Consider the following 25,058-nt stretch of genomic DNA (forward strand, 5'->3'; position numbering starts at 1 on the left):
TCCGCTGGCATGGGTCTTGCCACCGGTGGGCTCTGTACAAAACAGATTTTAAACATTTTGGTCGTAGAAGTCCAAGTCGTGAAATCGTTTCACTTCGTGTCGATTCGTTCTACCAGCCTGGACACAATCAGTAGACGTCCATAGAGGGGTCGGGGACGACTAGGCTTACCTCAAGACGCTAATGGAAAATGTCATTAACCATGCAGTAAGTGACACCAACAACACACCGCTGAGGGCCTCTGCTCTGTTGCAGATGCTCCCAAATCTGCCGGTCGTCCTCACAAAATCGCCAGTTTTGCAGGCGCCTTCATCCACGGTCAGGGATTCAAAACTTAAACTCAAATTTGCCGACTGAAACACAATGAAGAACAGATCGAGCAGCATCAGCCGTACTTTTGCTCTTGCACGTCGCAACCCGAGAGGCTTCGAAAAGTATTCGTCGTAGGTGATGTATATGGTGTAGATGATCGCAATAGCATCTACTATCACCGCCATCAAGCCTGAAGGATCTCGATAATAGTCGGTGGCTGAGGCGCCGACGCGCTGTGCACATTCGGGAGTGCGCCGGTCTGGTGGTTGTTTGATGCACTTTGTGATCTTGCCGGTTTCATGGTATATTGAAGCCCCTAGGCCCAGAGCGACGAGGGCAAAAGACAACACTGTCAAGCGGAACGCAAGAGGAATAAATGGATTTCGTAGGATGTAGAACTGGGCGCGTTTATACCACACCTGTCTTTTCCGGCGAAAGGCACGATAGCGGGAACTGCCATCCTCGACATCGTCATCGTCGTGGTCCGCAAGCCATGTTTTGGAGTAGTCGGTAAAATTCTGGTTGAGCCAATCCGTATCCACCTTTTCACTATTGAAATTCTCTCGTGGGTAGGCGCTGGGTTGGGCAAAGGACATCCATCTCGAAGTTCGCGGGGGTGTGGCCTTGCCTGACGGTGTAGCGTAGCCCTCCTCGTGAGATTGCCCGCTTGATATAATGGGCCGCCTTGCCGTGGACGAGCTGTAATGATGTTGAGCAACCAACGCCGCATGTGGGGTGTCCGGGCCCTGGAATTGAGGATCGCACAGATCATCTTCATCCGCATCTCTTATCCAAGCTGCTCGAAAGTGTTAACCTTGTTCACCAGAGTCTGACCGGAGCGAGAAAGTGACCTACGGGGAATGGTTCGAACTGGGAGCGGCGATGTTGGTTTTGCCCTGGCCGGTTCTGACTGCGTACTGAGTGCAGTTGACAGGCCTGCTCGCGGAGGGCCTCTGGTTACAGCATACCGATGCTTCCCTTGCGAGTTGATATTCTTCCGAGGCTGGGACTGTTGTTGCAATGCCGCAGTCTTGGTGGGGGATGTTGGTTCTCCTTCTTGCGTGGTTAGTTGAGGGACGGTGTTGCGATCCGGGACTGGCAACGCGGCCTTCTCGGGATCTCTTGATGGCGCTTGCCATGGAAAGCCCGATTCAGTGGCCATGTGAATGACCGGTTAGAAACGTAGGAGTCCCCAGAAATCTGGGTGTTCCGGCAAAAAGAGGTTCAAGGGCCACGGGCTTGTGAGGGCATATCGAGGGTGGTCGGTCGCGTAAAATCGCCTGGTGGAAGTCGGAGGAGGCCGTGTCAATGCTCAGTCAAGACCTTCTCCGGTATTGTAGCAACGGCGTTGGATAGAGATCGCTTTTTTAAGGCTTATAGACAGAAAGATATATTAGGTAGTGCTGCACCATATGCCACATGGGGAGTTTGACCTGCCTTAGTAGGAGGCTGATCATTCATCACGGAGGAACCTTGGAGTAAGCTCATCTGGCGAATGGGGGCTTTTGCTTGCCGCAGATGGCTGTGGGAACACTTGCCTTGGTGCTGCCTAGGTGACGCCCTAGAACGCGTGCTGCCTTGGCCCCTGGGAAGCTTTGGGGCGAATCAATGCATGGGATTCAGCCATGACGTTGGTAGATCTTGTAATATATAATCTTACTCGATGAGGATTTTGTTTGCGCAATAGTCGCTACCAAGTACATACCTGCACAAAGGCCAGATTGCAGCTACAATTCGTTTATTCAGCCTCCAGCAACATCAGGGGAGGGAGATATTGAACTTCTCGTCGCTCGTCTTCAGCTTTACTGGTGTTGCTCCACTAAGATTTCGGACAGCATGCTGTCTCGACCATGATTTCATCGAAACTTCCCTGAACGGCGCACATCGGTCGCATTCTCGGTTCCCTTGACCTCCAGTGCGCAGTCGTCGCGGCTATGCGAATCTTTCTCCTACCTCTCACCACGCGACAAGCACTCGTCTTCTGTCAACGCGCTGCTCCAAAGCCCAACGCGAAACCAACTATCGCCGATCGAATTACAGCAAAGGCTGCTGAGACATGGGCCAAGTGGGAAGCAGCAGATAGAGGATGGCGAAAAACAGTTGTCCACTATGGCAACCAAGGCTTGCAGCGTATACCTTACCAGGAATGGGGATTAAAGAGCTTTCCTCCTTCCAATCCCAAACTGCAGGCCGAGCAGATCGCACAAGGCAAGAAATTCGATGTCATCTACCCTGGTAATATCATGCACAAAGACGATGTGCCAAAGGTTCTGGCAAGGCTGGCTAGGGAACGCAAGCAATTGCACTGGAATCGGTTCATCGGAAGCATGGTCGCCATGCCACTCTGCATACCGTTTGCACTTGTGCCTGTGTATGGTCTTGCCCTCCTCTTCCCTGTCCATGAGCCCATCAGCATGGCTAACGAGCAACAGAATTCCCAATTTCCCCTTTTTCTATGCTGCATATCGGTGTTGGTCTCATTGGAAAGGTAATTGGCAGGGTCCCTTGGCAACCGACATGTCTGCTAACAGGCTACCAGCTTTGAAAGGTTCTGATCACTTGGATTTCATCCTGGACAATCGACTTTTTCGACCAATTTCGCCGCCGAAGATTGAGGACCTGTATGAGCAGGTGGCACCTGATGCACCGGATTTCACGTTTGTCACGCTGAGCCAAGTCCTAGACGGCAGTGCACCTCCTGAAAAAATCATCCTCCCTGCAGACAGCCACGACCTTGTGGCCAAAGTGACAGGAGTGCCAGAGCTGAGTGGAGAGGTTGAGAGGGCAATTTGGCAAGTAGAAAGACAATTAAAGCGCGACAAACAACAGCATGAAAAGCGGGCGCTATCGCAGCCTCCTAAAGATGCTGGAAGCACTGGATCCCGGACCAAAGGCCAATAACGCGCAAGAAATGGCCATAATGTTCGTGGGATGGGTTATGAAATGATGATAGACTTGGTGGCAAAGTGGCACATTGTGCTGCATTACTGTACTATATGAGCTCCACAAAATATGGGGGATAAACCAAGTTGGACAGTTAATTCAACTCGATTATACAAGAAAGATAGTCTATAAGACGACGGGTATGTAGGTCATTTGAGTGGAAAATTGTCTACTCGGTACAAGGTACCTCACTTGTATTCGGTACTTGTAGTGGTTGAGGCGGGTGGCGCAGCTGCGGCGCTCCCAAGCAGGCGGCAGGGAACTTGGCTTCACTTCCCGTCCCCCCATAATGACATCCACAACCACATCTCTAAATCCACGGCCAGACCATGAAACAGCGTCCTCTACTCAGTACGTTGGCAGGCCTCGATTCGATCCACTGCCGCATCTCGCCATACACTCCGCATTGCTCTTCTTCCTCCCTCCAGTCATCGACCCTCCTACACTGGCGAATCTAAGACTGGACGAGGCGGGCACAAGCAATCTTCCTGTACTAATTCGGTCACCGCGAAAAGAATCCTTCGAGTTCCTTCACGCTAGTCCTGGGTCCACGAAGTATCATCGATCTCGACACCCGCTACAGGTACTCATAACATCTTCTGGGTATGGTAGGAATGGAGATTTCTTATCCTTCACCTGTACCAACCTTCTAAGCTCCAAAAGTCTTTTCGCCTTGACAGCCTTCCACATCCCCAGACTACGCCAACCACAAACAGACTGGAGTCCACCATCTCGATCTCTATTCGGCTACAGACAAAGTATCCCTGCAACACCTCAGACCTTGCTTTAGATTTGCCATGTTTTCAAACACCGAGGTCAACCCAGACTCTCCCTGTCCTACAAACTCAGGTGTCTACCTGGCGGCTCAGAGGTACAGCGACAAACGACATCTGGAAGCCCCAAAAGTCTATGTACCACCACCTACTCTCGAGTACCACGACGGCAAGCCTTCTTTCAGAGTTCTTGTCACCCCTTTTACCCAACACTCCACACAATATGGTAATCCGGATTTCTTGACCGCGCTGGTCACCAGTCACCAGCTGGATTTGACCCACTCGATGCTTATATGGCAGTACGAGATGCGCAGAAGTGCTCAGTATATCCTTCCATTCTTGCTGCTGGGCCCCAGTAGCTCGGCCAAGGACCCCGTGTTTGTGAAGCAAACGGGCGTCACCCTCCTTGTTGCCGTTCGCTCTACCAGATCATTGCTGACGAGACCGACCTTCCTCGATCCTGCACGCTTTCCTTCGAGCTCGGGGCTTGCGACCTTGACTTTGGACTTTGATCATCCAAGCAATTTCATCCCTCTGGTCAAGTCGACTGTTCGAGCGATAAATGACCATCTCGAGATGTCATGTGCCCGCACACCGATTCAAGACATTAACGACGTCCGCGGTAAGGTTCTCGTCTTTTGTGAGTCCGGAAATGACCGATCTCCGTTGTTGGTAGCCGCATACTTGATGATTGTTTACGGAGTGGACGCAATCTCTGCCATTCATATCATCCAGTCGCAGCGCTTCTGTATCAGTTTAACGGACGAAACGAAGAATGTTCTCCTAGATTTGCAAGCAATCACTCGAGCTGAACGCCAGGTCTCCGGCTCAAGTGCAGGCGCATTGACTGACGGCGTCAAAGAGAGGGTGCCACCCAGAATACTAGGCAAGCGCAGTTTGGATGACTTCTACGACCCCAACGAGAACATGAACCCTGGTTCCGAGCATACGGATTGCACTCAGGTTAGGGAAGGGGTGGCGCCGTTTGTGGACGTGTTCGATTGACAATGAGCGTTCTCGCAAAGAGTCATTCGACACTGTTAATTGGGCAATGGATGCGAACCTACGCCTCGCAGCAAGAACAGGACGAACCGAATATCTGCCATCGGATGATGTCGAGCGGGGCATGCCATCACCCTTCTTAAACACCTGTCTAGCAATACTTCTCTCCCGTGGACGTCTCTAAGAGAACTTCAATCATCGGATGAAGTCGTCACGTGCCATCTATCCGTTGTCATCGTCACGAGAGCAAGGTATGAACCCCTTGAAGAGTGCTGCGCGAGAAACGCAACCTTCCGTTCCAAGGACCTCGAGCAACAAGCACTTCAAGAAACAGGACAGCACGGAACTTCACCATCTGCGTATGTCTGAGTATGAAGGATAGCATCGAGGAGGACAGCACATTAAATGCTAATGACCCATTTCACGGCCACAGCTTACCTCTGCTCCTGGATTAGCAGGTCGCGATCTCCTATCTTGGAGTATTGCGCGAGAAAGAACTTATCAAAGGCGCCTCCCTCAGAGGCAAACACTTCACTGGCAGCTGCTTCACTGTCCAACTCTTCACATACCCAGCCAGGTCTGGTCTAACAGTTCACACTTATTTTTTCAACCGTCCAAACTGCTTTTGTCTTCCATCCTCCCTGTCTTGGGTAACTGACTCCCCTTTCATCACGTGTTATCACCCACGCTCCTTTATCGTGCTCAGACTGCTTCACATGTTCACCTCTCCATCGATCTCTCTTTCATACCATATGGAATTTATTGATATGCCACCATGCAACTGAGGAGAACTGTCACAGTGCCCACACGTTTCGAAGATGAGGTGCACAACTCATCGCCCAATCGTAATGGAACAAAGCCAGCTTATCCCACCTTACTCAAAGCTCAGATTGTCCCGTTCAATCCAAACAACCCTCCAGCAGCCTTTCCTTCACTTCCGCTGACATCTGCCAGTACACCTGCTGCGAGAGACTCAGACAGACCTGAAGAGATGGTGAACATCCCTGACACACTTCATTCACTTCGACTCGAGGGTCTCGGCATCAACTTGGCAGGCAGCGGTTCGGTCGAAGAAGACGACCCTCCAGCGCAATGGCAGACAGTTGAACCCATCACAGTACAGCAAGACACCGAAATAACCGAGGGACCAATTGTAGATGACCCAATTGGCGCAGAAGTCCCAACCACCAGCTCAAATGTCTGTGGACTACTCAACCGCCCAAAGCTCATGTCAGCTGATACTTTACAGACAAATTGCGTGGTAACATGGGACCACCTCCCACTGTCCCTGCAGTCTCATATCTACAAAGCTCTATCGGGAAGCTATCCCTCGAAACTTGCACCCATCCTTTTGGGATTGACGGAGCATGAAGCGTTCCAAATCGAGAAGGCTGTGAGCATGCGGGTTTTGCATCCAGCTACGGTTGCGGAGATCTGGGACTACTGTTCCAAAGCTAGCGCTGAAGGCTCTGCACCCCTTCAACCGCCCTCCGTCATTGATGCGGATGTCTTCGATGAGTACGTTGGCTACATGGTCTTTGCGAGCAACTATGAGCTAGCATTTGAGTCCGAGGTCCGCCTGGCAAGAGAATTCTTGTCTAGTCGTGGCATTGCGACGGAAGTGCTTGGAACGTGGATGCCAGATCCTTCAGATGTGCCGTTTGACGGACTCTTCAGGCATGTCCCTGGCACAACGGGTATGCCGAGCCTGTCGAAAAATCATCTGGCAATTGATTCAGGATATTCATCCCTATCAGAAGCGGATCAGACCCTTAATGCAAAGTCGAGCGACCGACACTCGCAGCCTAAACACGATCTGATCAAAAAGAGGACTGCGGGAAACCGAAGCACAAAGCCAACGACTCCAGTCAGCTTAGTCTATTCGATAAAACATCGCCCGACATTCGAGCCTCTCTCGACAAATTTCAAATCGAACTTGGTGGTGAAAATCACACCCCATCCCTGTGCTATCGTCGACAAGGTTGGTGGGTTACAAGGTTCATCAGGGGATCCATTTTTCGATGCTGGAGACTTCAATAAGAAGCGAACAGGCGTCCCACACGCCGGTTTGCACTCAACCAAAGCTACCTCTCCTCATTCTACCCTGGAAACTTCCCAGAAGTCGCAAATCGAGACACGAGATGAAGGTCCAATGGTTGTCGACATCCCCCGTGATTGCTCCGCCTCCGAAGGTACATTGGCGGCATTTCTTTCAAAGGCTAACGAACACGTTCGGAACCTGGAAGGTGATGATGCTTCTCAACAGCCTGCTTCACAGTTGTCAGAAGAACGTACGCAGATTGGGGATGCACCAAATCCCCAGCGCCTAGTTCTCAGGATACAGAACAAGGACGGGCTGGCAAAAATCTTGAGAACGAAACCAAGACACGCGGATTGGGGGCAACAAGCATTACTTGCTAATTCTGGAAATACAACAGCACTTTCACTGAAGCGGGCCGCGAATCCGTCTGAGAGCTCATCACTCTTCTCCCCGTCACGCAGTACTGATGTATCTGGTTTCGGCACGGCTCCCGTAGTGGAGAACGTGGAACGATCTCTACACTGTGGGATGTTCGACATTACCCTTTTCAGGCCGGAAAATCGTCTCCCAGTCAAACCCCAGTCACGTCCAGGTGGTTCTGGACCCGTGGCACCCGAAGGCACAAAGCGAAAGCCTTCTCAATCTGATATTCGTCCAGATACCAGCAAAGTTCAACGACTGCTAACCGTTCTGACTTCTGCGACTCCCTCGAAAGCTATCTCGCTGGGGTACAACGGCGATAACACCAAAGTCAAGGACGGAACGTCTAGTGTTAAATCAGCAACAGCTGTGACAGGCAGTCTTGAGGGCACAGGACCCCTAGAAATCTTAGAGTCAAGATCTCCGGTCTCTCCGTCGTGGTCCCCGATTTCCGAAAATGAAGACCTACAGGATTTTCAGGCTCGACTCCGGGGCTCGCCGATGCATCGAATGAGGGGAGAGGTTCCTGAACTCAGCGACGGCCTTTCTTCTCACCCAGACCTCGCTCTTGCCCCTTCCTCCACATGTGCTGCAAAACTAGCCGCACTGGCAGAAAGTGATAGACATCTACCAAGCTCTGGTGCAGGCTCTTATCTGTCAGCAGAGGAAATCCAGGACACTTCCCCGAACATTGTAGATGATGTGGTTAACCAAAAAACCTCTGGAACTGATCAGCACAAGCCACTCACTTCTGGGGACGTCGAAATGGACCAAGGAAATAAGGCATCACGTTCGAGCACGACGAGCGAACAGACATCCAGGACGACTCGGTCGGGAAGGACAGTGCAGAGAAGAACCGCCAACCAAAAGAAACGCGGGGGCCAGAGAGGGCCGAGAGGACCATACAGGAAAACGAGGGAACGGCTTGCAAAACTTGCTGAGGAAGGGAATGTCAAGACTTCCTGAATAGGCGAAGAGGCTACAGCGAGCCATGCAGGGCAGATGGAAGGCTAGTGCATCGAAGCAGGACGCATTTTCAAGTGACAACTGAGGCGTTTCAGAGCAGGAGACCAGCAATAACGTTCAACAGGATTCTTGCGACACATCAAGCTATTCGGCATTTGTACTCCAACTGCAAGACTGGACCTGGAGGAGAATCAGAAGGGACAGAAATGTACAGAGTATTAATATCAACAATGAAGGGCAGCCAAAGACGGGCTGGTGACAAACACCATCAAATTGAGTGGAACAAGGAGTCAGAAGGGATTGTTCGCAACTGAAAGAGCTTCAAGGCCAAAACCCCAATCATCAACATTGTCCTAGACCTGTGGACGCGGTGACGACCACTGCTGCTGCTATTGCTGCTGCGAGCGAGTGAACCCGAATACAAAAGTGCTTTCCAGGATAGACTTTTTGTTCTACATTTCCCCTTTCCACATCCATCAGAATTGAGAGATCCGGAATTGAGCATTGATGTGGATTTGAACTCCGATTCCGACGTGCCAGGTACACAATTATAGTTGTAGTTGCTCTGTTCGGATTACCTGTCTTCAGCTCTCTTCTCTGACGACCGGCAGCGCGCATTTCATACATCGCGCGGTGCAAAAAGGGCGCTTGGACCGTTGGCACTGTTCCGACCATTGTTCAATACCCAGACTGTTCCCTCCTTGTGGCCCTGTCGCCCTCACCTCCACCCTCGGCGTCTCCCCCACCGCCACTTCCGCCGCCGTGACCGTGACCATTGGCCCTGCCATCCCTTTCCTTGGCCTCCTTGATGGCCGCCTCGTCGCCTCTGAGTTTTTCAAAGTAAGCCTTGATATCCTCGGCGCTGACGGCCTGGCCGCTCTCCGCGTACGGCTTGAGGAACTCCTTGACCTTGTCGCGCAGGTGGTTGTACACCATGACGCCTTCGATTGCGCGGACGCGGTCCATGTTGGACAGGGCGGCTTCGCCTCTCTCCAGCAGCGAGGCACGCGAGGATCGCGAATGACCACCGCCACCACCACCACCGTTCTCGTGTGAGGATGCCCCTTCGGACGACAGCGACGGTTCGTACGTGTCTTCCTCTTCCAGGAGTTGCGGGTGCGGACCCAGGTGTGGGTAGCATTGCGGGCAGTGGCAGAAGTGGTCGCGGAAGTCTGCGCGCAGGAAGAGCGAGAAAATCCCCGTTGGGGCCGAAGCGGGAAGGAGTTCGTGCTTGCGTTTGGGCTTCGATTCGGTTTCAGCGTCTGTAGGTTCTGTGGGGGGAATCTCGGTGGATTTATCGTCGTTCCTAACGCGTTTTGAGGGGCTAGGTGGTCCGGCTTCGGTGTCGTCGTCGGAGGCTTTGCGTTTGAGGGAAACAGGCGCGGTCGATGTCGATGCGCCCTCCAATTGCGTGCTCGAGTCAGAAGGGTCGTCCACTGTGGGCCTCTGGAGGTCCTTTTTGAATACAGCGGGCAGGAAGCCTGGTGTGCCAGCGTACTTCTTGATCCAGGGATTGGACTCCACACATTTGTAGCATATCATGGTCTCAAAATCATCTTCATTCGGGAAGCCTGGCGGAACTGGATGGCTGGTTTCTTCTGCCTCTTTATCCTCGGACCCCTGCCCTTTCTGTCTCCCATCTTCTGCTTTTTGGTTCGAGCTGACCGACTTGTACCAGTCTCTGGGCAAGCCCATCAGGCACTCTGGGTGGTACCAGTCTTCTCCACAACCCCCGCTTTCAACCGATCCCAAACCCAGACATTGGAACATGGTTCCCTTCTCTGTCTCCGCATCGTATTCCTCGCCGCACGCGCAAAAGCGATTCTGAAAATTGTGGTTGTAATGATTTCCCTTGCGCGGATCCTGCGAATGTACCCCTCGACTTCCCGTCACGGGATCGGATCGTAGAGTGCAAGGCGAGGTCGATGGCAGTCGGCTAGTGCCACAGTCGCAGACGAAATTGCGGCGTGAGAACAGCTCAACGAGAGTGTGTTCACCATGGCAAGATATGGAGCATGCGTAGCAGACTCCCGCGGGGGTGTAGACTTGCGCTGCAGAAGCGGGTGGAGGGCTGCATGTCAGGCAGGCAAAGACGTTCTGGCGCAGGGGCCCGAGAATGTTGGTGCACTTGTCGAATTTCTGTGGGAGATATTAGCGACCTGACTGTTGCCTCAAGCAACCCAGGGGATAAAGCCATACGTATGGAAGCACCTCTCGCGCATCAGCCTCAAGGGCTAGTTGTTGATCAATGAAACTGGAAATGTCAGTGTCAATGAGAAGCGCCGAATTGTTTGACAGGGAACTAACTCGGATGCGGTTTGTGAGTCTTGAGATGGCTTCAATTCATCCATTTCGGGCACAGTGTTCATCTTCACGATCGAGAATATCAGAGAAAAAGACAAGTAGAGGAGATATTCGATATTATTGCTGAAGGTTGCACCGCATTCGAGGCGAGAGAGACTCGAACTGGAAATGACCTCAATTCCCCACTTCGAATGGGCTTTAGCGTGTTTCTCGGGACGCGTCTTCGCGCGTAAAGTGGTTTTAAGAACTGCGCACCTGCGGCACTCCCTACTCAATTCAACCCCCTTCCATACTAGACTACAACGGTTGGCTTCTGCACAAAGTCGCAAAATCATGAGGTATGTGATTTGATAGTGTCTATACCTATGCTTGGATCGTATCAAGAGTACTAACTTGACAAGCTCACCGCTTCGACCCAGCATGTCCGCGGCAAATAGAGGCCCAGGGAACGCAAGCAGGCGGAAGAGGGCTCGCGATGAAGAAGACGAGATCATGTCCTCATCACCAGCTGGTAAGCAGCAGTCTCGCACTCCGGATACCAGAGATTCTAACTTCCTCAGCGCTGCCTTCTTCTCCACCTTTGCTCCCCACGAACGAGAATGATGATCTTGAGGATGATGAACTGCAGACAGAAGACGACCTTATTGGTGACATTGACGACGCCGACGAGATGGCCGAGGATGAAGATGGCATAGATCTCTTTGGAGACAACTTTATGAATGATGAACGCGAACGCGGCGACCAAGAGACCTATCAAGGCCGAATGATTGATGACGACGGCGAATATGACGACCTTGACCTGGCTTCTCGGCGTCAATTGGAAGCACGTCTCAACAAGCGCGATCGTGAGCTGGCTCGGAGGCGCCGCATGCCCGCAGCATTCATGCCAGATGATGACGACGATGCTGGAATTGACCTGACAAAGCAGCCACGGAGACGCCGTCATCATTATGACGAGGATCAAGATGACATGGACCTTGACGAAAATATTATGGAGGAAGAGCTCTCTTTGGAAACGCTGCAAGACGTCAAGGCATCAAACATCACCGAATGGGTCACTCTGCCTCCGGTTATGAAGACCATCGCTCGCGAGTTCAAGTCATTTCTTACCGAGTACATCGATGCTAACGGCACGTCGGTGTACGGTACCCGCATTCGCACTTTGGGAGAGGTCAATTCAGAATCGCTCGAAGTGTCTTATGATCATCTGGCTTCCACCAAAGCTATCCTGGCATACTTTCTTGCCAATGCTCCGTCGGAGATGCTCAAGATCTTCGATAAAGCCGCCTTTGAGGTCGTTCGACTACATTATCCGAACTACGAACTGATTCACCCGGAGATCCATGTTCGAATCTCAGATTTGCCGGTTCAATATACTTTGCGGCAACTGCGACAGTCACACCTCAATTGTCTTGTTCGAGTGTCCGGAGTGGTCACTAGACGAACTGGGGTCTTCCCACAACTCCAAATGGTCAAGTTCACATGTCAGAAGTGCGGTGTAACTCTTGGGCCATTTGCCCAGGAGTCAACATCAACCGAAGTCAAATTGACTTTCTGCCAGAACTGTCAGTCGCGGGGTCCTTTCACGCTGAACAGCGAGAAGACCGTCTACCGGAACTATCAGAAATTGACCTTGCAGGAGTCGCCCGGCACCGTGCCAGCGGGTCGTTTACCACGACACAGAGAAGTCATTCTTCTTGCGGACTTGATTGACAAGGCGAAGCCCGGCGAAGAGGTTGAAGTGACTGCAATTTATCGCAATAACTACAGTGGTCAGCTCAATAACAAGAATGGTTTCCCCGTGTTTGCAACAATGCTTGAAGCCAACCACGTTATCAAAACCCACGATCAACTCGCTGGGTTCCGACTGACAGAGGAGGACGAACGACAAATCAGGGCTCTTTCGAAAGACCCCAACATCGTGGAAAAAATCGTTGATTCAATTGCCCCCTCAATTTATGGGCATCGGGATATCAAGACAGCAGTTGCGCTCTCTCTCTTCGGTGGTGTCAGCAAAGAGGCCCAAGGCAAACACAAAATCCGCGGCGATATCAATGTCCTACTGCTTGGTGATCCTGGCACAGCCAAGTCGCAAGTGTTGAAGTATATCGAGAAGACCGCACATCGAGCAGTCTTCGCAACAGGACAGGGGGCGTCTGCAGTTGGTCTGACTGCCTCTGTTCGCAAGGACCCGCTCACACAAGAATGGGGACTTGAAGGTGGTGCTCTTGTCCTGGCTGATCGTGGCACCTGCCTGATCGACGAGTTCGACAAGATGAACGATGCCGATCGAACTTCTATCCACGAAGCCATGGAACAACAGACCATCTCCATCAGTAAAGCTGGTATTGTCACCACGCTTCAGGCACGCTGCGCCATCGTTGCTGCAGCCAATCCAAGTGGAGGCCGATACAACAGTACCATTCCTTTTAGCCAAAATGTCGAGCTCACAGAGCCGATTTTGTCTCGTTTCGACATTTTATGTGTGGTCCGAGATACAGTTGACCCCGATGAAGACGAGCGGCTTGCAAACTTTGTGGTCAACAGCCATGGACGAGCGCATCCCGCAAGACTCGAGATGGACGCTGGAGACATTGCCGCCATGGAGACTGAACCCCAGAATGCAATCAACAATGGCGAACCACGGCAAGAAGGAGCAATTCCCCAGGAGTTACTTCGCAAGTACATCATGTATGCCCGAGAAAAGTGTCGGCCGAAACTCTATCAGATCGATCAAGATAAAGTGGCTAGGCTCTTCGCAGATATGCGAAGAGAGTCTCTCGCAACGGGCGCGTACCCTATCACGGTTGGTCATTGACAGATGAAGGCATTATGTTGTGTGGCTAACTCCTTCTGCAGGTCCGTCATCTTGAAGCAATCATGAGAATTGCAGAAGCATTCTGCAAAATGAGACTGTCTGATTTCTGCTCTTCGCAAGACATTGACCGTGCGATTGCGGTGACTGTCGATTCATTTGTCGGCAGTCAAAAGCTGAGTTGCAAGAAGGCACTTGCCAGAGCATTTGCAAAGTAGGTCACAAACTCCACCGTGTATGTATTTCGCTGACATGAGGTTGCAGATACACGTTACGCCGTCCAGAGCGTCAGCGAACTCGTGTGGCTGGAAGGGGTACCAATCCTGTGGCAACAGTTGCGGCATGAGACCCGAGTGTTGGATATTTGTGTGTGGAAGTCCTACAAGTACAGTGCTGATGATCGTATTATGACTTGGGGTTGGCTGCATAGTTGATCTATATGAGAGAAATACCCAGATAAATGGTCCATATTGACAGGAGCACAATCACTCCATATTGCTAGATTGTTCCTGACCCTCTCCAACTTTTGTGACATTCTGAGTCCACGATAAGATTGTGGCCAAAAAGATCTTAGCGCCGATCAACGCGTATTCGAACGCGTAAAGTGGATCACGAAAGGGCGTGTCTTTCTGCCTTTCGTGACGACACCACATTCTTTGCAGTAACGGCACCCAGGGTTGAGGTCGAGGTCGAGGTCGAGGATCGAGAATGATATCTGAGCAGGAAAGTCAGACTACTTGTGACCTTGTTTTCTATTAATACTTGTCTAAGGCTTTGGGAGGCAATTTGTTCTCTGATCCTCTCATCGCTGTCGTTTACGGAGACTCTCTTGCGCGGAAAGCCTCGGACTGGATATCAGTTCCTGCAGCGTCCCCTTTTGCGCCTACACCTAGACTACAGCGGTAGTAATGGCAACAAGATCTTCGTCATCGGAGCCAACGACACCAGCTATGTCTTCTGGCAAAAGCACCCCTCCCACCTCGCCACTCGATGGCAGCATCGCAGAGGTCCAAACCGAGACCGGCGACGACAAGAAAGAGCAAGATACGAACAAAATGGAGGTGGACACAGACAATGTCGAAGAGATGGACTACAAGACACGGGCACTCACAAATCTCCTCAAGACGAGCTCCGTTTTTGTTGCGATCATGGCGGACAAGATGAAGCAGGAACAGAAGCGCAATCAGGAGCAAGCCAGACGGGCGGCGACGAAGAAGAAACAAGAAGCTGCCAAAAACGCCGAGTCGAAAGGCCCAACAAGAAAGTCTACAAGAGGCCATGCTCAAGATGAGCGCGTGGCAGACGAGCCGGAGAAAGAAGGGAAGAGGGTCACGCGCGGTCGAGGTGGACCGCCCAAGAAGGCCAATGCTGCAAAGAAAAACATAACTGATTACTTCGACGCGAATACTCTTCAGGCCTCCAAAGAGGGTCCCACGGTCCAGGAAGCCCTTGCAGAGGCCGCTGATGAATATGAAGGCGAAGGACTCGGTGCTCAAGACCTTATCGCAACAGAGCAGCCTGCTCTAGTCACTGGAGGGAAAATGAAGCACTATCAACTGGAAGGACTAGAGTGGTTAAAATCGCTCTGGATAAACGGTCTCTCCGGCATCATGGCGGACGAGATGGGTCTGGGGAAGACTTTACAAGCCATCTCATTGATTGCCTTCTTGAAAGGGAACAATGTCTCCGGCCCTTTTCTAATCGCAGCTCCCTTGAGTACTGTGAGAAACTGGGTGGAAGAATTCAAACACTGGACTCCTAGTATCAACACGATTCTCTACCATGGGAGCAAGGAAGAGCGCGCAACCATGAGGCGGAAAAGCATGAGGATCCAAGATCAGCACAAATACGAGTTTCCGATCGTTGTCACCAGCTACGAGATTTGCATGAACGACCGAAAATTCCTGGCAAACTATCAATGGAACTACATCATTGTGGATGAAGGACATCGCCTGAAGAACATGAACTGCAAACTGATCAAAGAGTTGATGACATACACATCTGCCAATCGACTTCTGATCACAGGCACGCCGTTACAGAACAATATTGCAGAGCTTTGGTCGTTGCTTCATTTCTTACTCCCCGAGGTTTTCAATGACCTTGACAGCTTCGAACGGTGGTTCGACTTCTCAAGTGTTTTGGAAGGCAAGCAGGAGGCTGACGAGAAGACGCTGAGTCGCAGAAACAATCTCGTGTCGACTATGCATGCCATTCTAAAGCCATTCCTTCTCCGGCGGGTCAAAGCGGACGTCGAGTCAGACCTCCCGAAGAAACGGGAGTACATCTTGTATGCACCCCTGACCTCCGAACAGAAGGACTTGTATCGGGAGATCATCGCAGGCACGAGCAGGTCGTATTTGGAAGAAAAGGCCATTGAACGCATTGACGCTAGAAGCCGCACGGCTTCTCTCAAGCGTAAAGCAGCCACCAGCGGCCGCGGAACACCCCAGAAGAGTTTGAAACCCAGTCGAGATTCCACACCAGCCTCTATTGCTTCCACCGGCTCCGTTCGACGGGGCCGCAAAGGAGCCCGCACAAGCTATCGGGACGTAACAGACCGGGAATTCAATGCTCGACTTCGCCGGATCGAACAAGGCGAAGAAGACATCAGCCTGGACCGCGCGTCTCCATCTCCCGGCTCCCAAGATGTTTCATCGGATGACGCAGAAGAGCTCGAAAGAGCACAAACGTTCAAGCTTGCAAAGAAGGAGATTGCCGCTAAGAAACTTCAGAACCCCCTGATGCAAGCCCGACTAGCGTGCAACAGTCCGCACAACTTCTACTGGCCATGGAAACCAAGCACAGCAGCCGAGGAGCAGTCAGGCGACTTCCCACGCGTGGATGAAAGTCTCGTCACGGCTTCAGGGAAAATTCTTGTGCTTGACACGTTACTCCCCCGACTTTTCCGTCTAGGCCACAAAGTCCTCATTTTCAGCCAATTCAAAAACACACTGGATATCTTGGAAACGTATGCGACTGAACTGCGCGGCTGGAAGGCGTGTCGCATTGATGGCTCGGTCGCCCAAGAGGAGCGTTACGAGCAGATTACCAACTTCAATACGGACAAGTCTTACAACTTGTTCCTCTTGACCACCCGAGCTGGTGGGCAAGGAATCAATTTAACCGCAGCAGATACGGTGATTCTATTCGATTCCGACTGGAATCCGCAGCAAGATTTACAGGCGATGGACCGCGCACACCGTATTGGCCAGACAAAACCTGTCATTGTGTACCGCCTTGCAACACGGGGAACCGTAGAGGAGGCTCTGCTCCTTAAGGCTGACACAAAGAGGAAACTCGAGAAACTGGTCATTCAAAAAGGCAAATTCAGGTCTCTTCTGTCGTCTGGCATTGATGCAGATGATGTTAAAGGCGCGCTTGTCAACGACGAGTTTGAAAAGTATGATGTCCCGCATCTAGAGGATGATGAGAACGAAGCGAAAGGAAAACACCGAAAGAGGAGGCCGATTCTCAGCGAAGAGGAGCTGAAGATATTGACAGATCGGAGCGATGAGGCTTACGAGCGGGCGGCGAAGGGATTGGACATGGGAGGCGAAGGAAGTGCATTCCAGGTCGCTGAAACCAAAAGGGGAGGGACGACGGCGGACGTCCTTGACGATTTGACGGTCAGGACTAAGCCATGATGAGCCTGTCCGTTAGATGTACAGTTGGAGTGGTTGTCTTAGGGAGGTTCTTTGGGACGAATGGGATAGACGAGGCCGAATATTGGATGTTCTTTGCAACATGCATGTCATGTACGAGGTAATTTCGTTGCCGATACCTCATCGTCAGTCCTGAATCCTGGGGGAGTGAGTGGATGGTGACCCAGCCTGACACGTGACAAAGGATAATCTTCGGCCTGTGTAGATCACGTGGACCTATGGATGAGCATCCCACATTGCGTAGAAATTCTAGTCCACTTCGTGTATCATAACTATGATGGGACCAAGCGGCCGTTGGAACGATTTCCTCGCCTGAATATCCAATTTCTGCCGCTTCGGTATCCAATGATCTTTCCAATGCTCGAAACAACTCTCCACCGCGGGCCGGGTGGCCGCCACAGTGCCCAAGCGCGTCCATCCACGTGTGCGTCCCATCACACCCACACAACCCTCAGATATGGGGTTATGCACCGAGAATGTGAAGAGAGCCAAGGAACATTTACCAAGAAGAGCGTTGGTGTAGGTGGCACGGTTGGTCAGGAGGATTCTGGACGGAACCCATGAACAGCCGAAAATGTGCCTGATATCAAAGACCCATCTCCGCATTTCAGCCGGGCGGCATGGCTGATTTGAGAAGTTCCGTGGCTGATCAGGCAAGTCGCAGTATCCACGCTGGTAGGATACTACAACCTTCACTTTTAGCTTGGATCTGGCGGGGAGGCTCAGCAGATTCTTTCACGGTTACCAGGTCTGAAGATAAAAACTGTGCCTTGTGCGAAAAGTCAAGACGCGTTGAGGAAGCCGGCCTGCTCGAGGAATACGAAACCCACCATGTTACTCTCCAAAGATGAGACTCTGCACTATACCTACGATTCCGAACGGGTTCAGATCGAAGCCTGGGGTCCGAATGCCCTTCGGATTCGTGCCACCAAGTTTCATACCCTGCCGTCGGAAGACTGGGCTTTGACAATTCCGCCGCCCAAGACCGATGTATCTATTTCTATGAATGATGGGCATGCGTCAATCAGCAACGGCAATATCTGTGCCATGATATCTTCGCGGGGCAAGATTACTGTCAAAAATTCCAAGGGCGAGTTACTGCTTGAAGAGTACCAGCGCAACCGTTCGGATGTCGAGGATCCAAAATGCAGCGCCTTGATGATCGAAGCAAGGGAGTTCAAGCCCTTGTTGGGTGGTGACTACCATTTGACCTACCGTCTGGAATCCATTGATCGGAATGAGAAGATCTACGGTATGGGCCAGTATCAGCAACCATTTCTTGACCTCAAAGGACTGGACCTCGAAATGGCCCAGCGCAATTCTCAGGCAAGCGTGCCTTTCATGCTCTCTAATCTAGGATACGGCATGCTATGGAACAACCCAGCCGTCGGCAGAGCTGTGCTGGGAAAGAACACGATGAGCTTCGAGGCTTATTCCACGAGGGTGCTTGATTATTGGGTTGTGGCTTGTGACACCCCGACCCAGATCATCGAAGCTTATGCGGACATCACGGGCAAGGTACCGATGATGCCTGAATACGGACTGGGCTTTTGGCAGTGCAAATTGAGATATCAAACTCAGGAAGAGCTTCTGGATGTTGCACGAGAGTATCGAAGACGAAACCTGCCGCTTGATGTTATCGTGGTGGATTTCTTTCATTGTAGGTCTCCACGTCCTATTTGATGGCTACGTGCCACCTGCGCACAGGAAACTGACGCGTATAACAGGGCCGAAGCAAGGAGAATGGAAGTTCGACCCCACATACTGGAAAGACCCCGGTGAGTCTGCCATGCGAAGACTGTTATCGACGTGGAAGGAGTCGGCGACAGAGTCAGCGCCTGAGTTCCACTTTCCCCCTCCTTCTTCCGCCATCAAACTCCAACTCGACTCTTTCTCGCCGCACTCTACCCCTGAAAAGGGCCCTGCTATCAAGGTGGAAGAATATAGCTCTGACGAAGTGTCGTGACGCTTGGTACTACAGACGACATGATCAAGGAGCTCAAGTCGATGAAGATTGAACTCCTTGTCTCCATCTGGCCGACAGTCGACAAGCGATCTGAAAACTACGACTACATGCTGGAAAACGGCCTTCTGATCCGGCAAGACCGAGGACTGCGGATCTCGATGGACTTTCAAGGAGAGACCGTCCACGCTGATTTCACGAATCCGGCCACAAGAGAATTTGTCTGGAATACGGTCAAGAAGAATTACTACGACAAGGGTGTGAAGCTTTTCTGGCTTGACGAGGCGGAGCCAGAGTACAGTGCCTATGACTTTGATATTTATCGGTACCATAGCGGGAGTTTGTTGAGCACCGGGAATGCATATCCAGTTGAATACGCCAAGGCCTTCTATGAGGGAATGGTGAAGGATGGCAAGCAGAAGGACGTCTGCAATCTTATCCGCTGTGCTTGGGCCGGAAGTCAGAGGTTTGGGACGCTGCTGTGGAGCGGTGACATTGCAAGCAGCTGGGAGAGTTTTCGAGACCAATTTGCGGCTGGTTTGAATGTGGGGATTGCGGGCATCCCATGGTGGACTACGGACATTGGTCAGTCAACTCTGTCAACGCTGCTCTATACATTATGCTGACTCCGTCAAGGTGGCTTTCATGGAGGAGATCCCAAGTACCCCGAATTCCGTGAGCTCTGCACTCGATGGTTCCAATACGGTGAGTGGATCAAGCAAGAAGCCCCGCCTATATTGCCGTCGCCCTCTGAGACTGTAATGCTGATTTGGTTTCAGGCTGTTTCTGCCCTGTCTTCCGCCTCCATGGCGATCGTGAGCCCAAGCAGCCCCAACACGGCACCACCGGTGGCGCGACCTGCCTCTCTGGGGCGCCGAACGAAATCTGGTGCTACGGCGAAGAGTGTTACCAGATCATGAAAAAGTACCTTTTCCTGCGCGAGAGACTCCGTCCGTACATCCGCGACCTCATGGCCCAAGCACACAACAAGGGCACGCCGGTGATCAGGACCTTGTTCCTGGAGTTTCCCGACGACAAGAGGTGTTGGCAGGTCGAGGACCAGTACATGTTCGGACACAAGTATCTCGTCGCGCCGGTCATGTGCCCGGGCATGACCACGAGGAAGGTGTACCTGCCGAGGGGTGCCACGTGGCAAAGGTTCGATGATGGGGAGGTCCAAGATGGGCAGACTTTTGTGGGTGGAAGGGAGGTTCAGGTGGATTGTCCACTGCACGTGATGCCTGTGTTTGGGCGAATTTGAAAGGGTCAGGGCTGAATGAGTTCATCAACGAGGCGGTTTCCAAAGGCGGTTTCACCGTATCGCCCTGATGGCAGGTCACTGTACCCGAGCCTTTCAAATAGGTAAAAAAGGCACCTCTTCCAACATGTATGGATTCTGGAAGACACATTCTCTACATGTGTCAACCCTTGTATGGATGAAAGGGCGGCGGAGTACGGGGGCTGGGGCTGGGTGGAGGGAAGCAAGGCTGCGCCTGCGCCAGCGCCACAAAAGGGGTCCCCCCTCCTTACAGATCTAGTATCACGAGGCACCGCGACGGGATCGAATCCTTGCAGTAGCGTAATATAATGCGAGTTGTAGTACTTGTCGTCCAAAGGACTACATATCACCTATCCAGGTGCAACAAAGGCGTAGGGCGAGGCAAAGGATAGTTATAGGGGGATCAGGCACTAAGCCCAATTGGTATCTATACCAGGTCTTGGCATATATATTCCAAACCGTGACATCCCTTATCTTGGCGTCGCTGTTTGTCGCCATTACCAACGTCTATGATTTTTGAGCAGGAGGGAGAAGCTGTGGCGCACGCAAGGCGAACTGGCACCGCCCAGTAACCCAGCCATTGGTGACCAGAGTTGACCAGGACGAGCCATTGGCTCGGCAGCAGCCCAATGCGTTGTCCTGGGGCTGTGTCAAGATATTGCAGCCTGTGGTTGGAAACCTCAAAGTCTCTGCCCAAGTATCATCTTTTTCGACTTGGTGAGGGCGACAGATTCGCACAAGATCGATTCAATTCACACCCACCCTCCTACAGAACTTGCTATAAAACAGTTGTGGAAAGCTTGTAACGCGCGACCAGCGACCCATTCCTCAGACTTTGATTTCGATCGCGGGGCAGGAACAGTCAGCACTTTGTGCCTGTAGTGATTCAGCCTCAGCCCTTCTGTTACAGGTCCTTACTGATATTGAGAGTCTCCTTTTCATCAGCCCGTTTGACATCGCCTAAAGAATCGTCTACAGATTGATCCCATCATGGATCCTGTCACAGCAGTTTCCATCGCTGGGAATGCGATTCAATTCGTGGATTTCACTGCCAAACTCATCTCGAAAGGGGTAGAACTGTACAAGAACAACACACTATCAGAGCATGTCGAGTTGAGCAAGGCAGCCGTTCAGTTGCGGAGTTTCCAATTGCCTCACAAATTGGACGACCTACGGTCTCTTCAGACGACATCGCTGACCAAAGACCAGTCTTTGCTTTTATCCCAGCTCGAAGAAGCTTACAGTTATTGCACGGACTGTGCTGAGCAGATCATTGAAGCCGTGGGCAAACTCACCGTGTCGGGAGACCATAGGAAGTGGAAGAGTTTTCGCCATGCCTTGTCCAGTGTGATGGGTGTTTCAAAACTGGACGACGCAAGCCGGCGCTTGTCCAATGCACGTCAACAGTTGATGCTGTTCTTGCTACTCTACAACGAGTAGGTCCCTGATCCCTCCCTTTGGAGTCGATGCTAAATATTTCCGTTTTAGCGACAGGCGCGAACGAGGTGCTCGTGAACTGCAAGAAATGCAAGCGGGTTCATCAGCAAGCATCTTGACAGAATTACAAGGGCTGAAAGACGAAGTCCACTCCTATCTTTCCAGTCTTCGTCAACAACTCGTTGCGCAAGATCAGTCATTACGGGGGGCCATTATGACCTCATGGATACACCAACACGAGCCTACTATGGCCCTGGCGGAAGAAAAGGTTGCTGAGGTTTTGCAGGAGCAAACTCGTCTACGATTCTGCTCGCACCTTCGCTTCCACCAGATCGATGATCGGTACGGCAGCATAGCACAGGCGCATAAAAAGACCTTCGAATGGGTCCTTCAACCGGACGGTCAACGAGATGCATCCTGGTACAATTTCGCACAGTGGTTGGAAGAGCCTCAGCCGTTGCACAATATATACTGGCAAAGTGGAAAGCCAGGGTCAGGCAAGTCTGTATTAATGAAATATCTCTCGACATCACCGACGACGTTCCAGCTGCTGTCAAAATGGCAATCACAAAAGCACCTGCTGGTGGCCAAATGTTTCTTCTGGAATCCAGGGACAGAGTTACAAAAATCTCTCCAAGGAATGCTGAGGACACTCTTATTCCAAATATTGATCGATAAAAGAGTCGATTGTACAGTCATTGAGGATATTGCTCCGTGGCGGTGGCACGAATCTCAGAGCTCAAACTTCGTCCCGGAAGCGTGGTCTGTGCCTGAGCTATCAGCCATGTTCGAATCGACCGTACGACGAATAGCTGAATTTGCAAACGTCGTGTTCTTTGTCGATGGGCTCGATGAGTTTGGCCGCGATAATGTCGAGCGGCAGGAACTTGTCAGGCTTTTCCTGTCGTTGCGAGGCCTGGAAACTGTCAAAATCTGCGTTTCAGGTCGACCTTGGAATGTCTTCATCGATGCCTTCGAAGGGTTTCCTTCTCTACGACTGGAAGATCTGACCAGAGGAGACATCCTGGACTTTGTGGAGGCTGAATGTCAGGAGAGTAAGGCCTTTCGGGATCTGGAGGCCGTGGACCCAGAGCAAGTCTTGCATATCCGAGAAGAGATCGTCACAAAGTCCTCTGGGGTCTTCCTCTGGGTTTACCTGGTCACTAAGAGGCTCTTGGCCGAGATGCAGGATGGCCTGAGGTCGCCGAAAAAGCTCCTCGAGGAAATTCCCGAAGGCCTCGACGAGTACTTTCAATTCATGCTTTCCGCCATCAGCACACGGGATCAGGCAAGAGTATCGAGAATCCTTCAACTCATGAAAGCCATCCGACCTTCCACTCTGCCATCGCTTATGATACTCTCCTTTACGGACGAGGAGAGTGCCGACTTCGCTCTCCAGGAAGGATCCGCTCACGAGAGTCTGGATGCTATCAGGGCCAGGGTACTATCGATGAGGCGGCTCTTCCAAAGTCAGTGCATGGACTTACTGGAGTACAAAGAGATTCCACAAGATGGTTACCCGTGGCAGAATTCGGCGGTGGACTATCTGCACCGAACGGTGGAAGAATTTCTCTCCTCGCCTGCGACTCAGAACTTACTCAACAACTACACCAATGGCGCATTCGACACGTCGTGGTACCTCGTAAATGCCCACCTTAAGCACATGGAGTTCATTGACGCGTTTATCACAAGCCATCGGCCACCACCTCAGCAAGAAGCACACAAAATAATCTACCACTTCAACAATTGCGGGCTGGAGATGAACCGTGTCAAGGGCCGACCTATCTCGTCCGTTGTAAGATGTTTCGACAAAGCGGCCGTGATGGTCTGCGCATTGCTCGAAATTTATCCGTCCCCTTACAATTCTGGTGCGTTTGGGTGGCCTGTCTATAGCGATTTGTCTGGGTTACCACTGGAGAATTTTGACCCTGTCCAGTTACCCGTGGAAGATCCTCATCTATTTCTGGCAGTGAAATACCGTGTCAGTGCGTATATTGAGGCAAAGCTCAGCATCAATGAGAATCTGCTCAGTCCAAAATTCTACGTTTCAGCCATGTTGTGTTACAACCAGGAAGTGACCAATGAGCTAGACGCCTCAGTGGTACTGTTGCTTCTGAAGCGTTGCAGATGCTTCGCAGATGCTTCGGAGGCTCTGAACCTATCTAGCAGATATTGGAAAAATATGCACAGGATCCGCTGTCCCAGGAGCGGATACTACATGGATCATGCTGGGGCTGCAAATGCAATGCTTGAGTTGACAAAAGGGCTGGAACTGACTTCATATCAAGCGTCAGGCCTGGCTCGCACGATGCTCAACGTATTTGGATATGACACCTTACCCTTGGCAGGGCGGAAAGATGTTCAGAAACACTTGCACAAAGTTCAAAAGACCTGGCGAGTTACCACGCCCAAATGGCCAGAAGCTTTGGGATTTCACAAGCTTGGTCAGCGGATGAGAAGGCTGATCTCACCATAAACACAAGATTAGGAGAAAATTTGCAGAGTCATGAGAATATCTGATAGCGATGTGCATTCCAACAGTCCAACCTGTTTGCCCACGTGCCGACAAAAGCCAGTCGCGGTGATTTTTCCGAGGTTGTTATTGAATTGAATTTATATCAACGGGCTCAATGCCCTAGGCATCCGACTCCAGAAAGACCATGGGACTGTGGATGGCTGCGACTGCTGGCCTCTAGCTCGGACGATGGCACTGACAGGTTTCTGGCTCCGGGACCCGCGCCCGGGCCAGAGAGTGCAAAAGTTCGAGAACATATTAGGAATCACAGCGATTAATTTCATAGTTGATAACAGTGATTTTACTTTACTCATAGGAGAGATATATCAATTGACAATGAATCTACTTTTTCGCAGATCTGTTACTCTTTTCCGCTACGATTGTGATGAAAACATGATTTGGGTCCAACGAGGTGAGTGAGTGTCAATCTTCTCTAGCTTCCATATGAGAGAGTATCGTGGTGGGGATTTTTTTTCTTATGCATTTTTGAAGCAAAATTCAATTTCCTATCTCAGTGTGCAAAGATCGGCCTCGATCAGTTGCGAGAGGAGCGTCTTTTACCATCCCAAGGACCACCTGATATAGTATTCTCAATGGAGGGGGGAAGAGATGCCATCGACGATAATGA

The 25,058-nt window shown here is 51.4% G+C and overlaps 8 protein-coding genes across 8 annotated transcripts; 6 read left to right on the forward strand and 2 right to left on the reverse strand.

The window, feature by feature from the left end:
• Positions 1–89: 89 nt before the first annotated feature.
• On the reverse strand, positions 90–1,472 carry AYO21_05424 (hypothetical protein; the record flags this gene model as incomplete). Its single annotated transcript, XM_022655393.1, has 3 exons — positions 90–117; positions 170–1,106; positions 1,166–1,472. 3 exons carry the CDS (start codon positions 1,470–1,472, stop codon positions 90–92), a joined length of 1,272 nt encoding a protein of 423 aa, XP_022512285.1.
• A 772-nt stretch (positions 1,473–2,244) lies between these two features.
• AYO21_05425 (hypothetical protein) lies at positions 2,245–3,211 on the forward strand (the record flags this gene model as incomplete). The annotated part of the gene is made up of 3 exons (XM_022655394.1): positions 2,245–2,681; positions 2,743–2,798; positions 2,850–3,211. The coding sequence occupies 3 exons, from the start codon at positions 2,245–2,247 to the stop codon at positions 3,209–3,211; spliced, it is 855 nt and encodes a 284-aa protein (XP_022512286.1).
• An 839-nt stretch (positions 3,212–4,050) lies between these two features.
• On the forward strand, positions 4,051–5,031 carry AYO21_05426 (hypothetical protein; the record flags this gene model as incomplete). The annotated part of the gene is made up of 1 exon (XM_022655395.1): positions 4,051–5,031. One exon carries the CDS (start codon positions 4,051–4,053, stop codon positions 5,029–5,031), a length of 981 nt encoding a protein of 326 aa, XP_022512287.1.
• A 772-nt stretch (positions 5,032–5,803) lies between these two features.
• AYO21_05427 (hypothetical protein) lies at positions 5,804–8,455 on the forward strand (the record flags this gene model as incomplete). Its single annotated transcript, XM_022655396.1, has 1 exon — positions 5,804–8,455. The coding sequence occupies one exon, from the start codon at positions 5,804–5,806 to the stop codon at positions 8,453–8,455; it is 2,652 nt and encodes an 883-aa protein (XP_022512288.1).
• Positions 8,456–9,133: 678 nt separating this feature from the next.
• On the reverse strand, positions 9,134–10,824 carry AYO21_05428 (hypothetical protein; the record flags this gene model as incomplete). Its single annotated transcript, XM_022655397.1, has 3 exons — positions 9,134–10,594; positions 10,655–10,709; positions 10,763–10,824. The coding sequence occupies 3 exons, from the start codon at positions 10,822–10,824 to the stop codon at positions 9,134–9,136; spliced, it is 1,578 nt and encodes a 525-aa protein (XP_022512289.1).
• Positions 10,825–11,179: 355 nt separating this feature from the next.
• AYO21_05429 (hypothetical protein) lies at positions 11,180–13,920 on the forward strand (the record flags this gene model as incomplete). Its single annotated transcript, XM_022655398.1, has 4 exons — positions 11,180–11,270; positions 11,320–13,565; positions 13,619–13,788; positions 13,839–13,920. 4 exons carry the CDS (start codon positions 11,180–11,182, stop codon positions 13,918–13,920), a joined length of 2,589 nt encoding a protein of 862 aa, XP_022512290.1.
• Positions 13,921–14,524: 604 nt separating this feature from the next.
• AYO21_05430 (hypothetical protein) lies at positions 14,525–17,218 on the forward strand (the record flags this gene model as incomplete). The annotated part of the gene is made up of 1 exon (XM_022655399.1): positions 14,525–17,218. The coding sequence occupies one exon, from the start codon at positions 14,525–14,527 to the stop codon at positions 17,216–17,218; it is 2,694 nt and encodes an 897-aa protein (XP_022512291.1).
• Positions 17,219–18,067: 849 nt separating this feature from the next.
• AYO21_05431 (tho complex component) lies at positions 18,068–24,391 on the forward strand (the record flags this gene model as incomplete). The annotated part of the gene is made up of 7 exons (XM_022655400.1): positions 18,068–18,896; positions 18,964–19,169; positions 19,232–19,784; positions 19,836–19,904; positions 19,979–20,394; positions 21,457–21,914; positions 21,967–24,391. The coding sequence occupies 7 exons, from the start codon at positions 18,068–18,070 to the stop codon at positions 24,389–24,391; spliced, it is 4,956 nt and encodes a 1,651-aa protein (XP_022512292.1).
• Between the last annotated feature and the right edge of the window lie 667 nt (positions 24,392–25,058).

Source organism: Fonsecaea monophora (genome assembly GCF_001642475.1).
Source record: "Fonsecaea monophora strain CBS 269.37 chromosome Unknown Scaff34, whole genome shotgun sequence".
NCBI lineage: Eukaryota > Fungi > Ascomycota > Eurotiomycetes > Chaetothyriales > Herpotrichiellaceae > Fonsecaea > Fonsecaea monophora.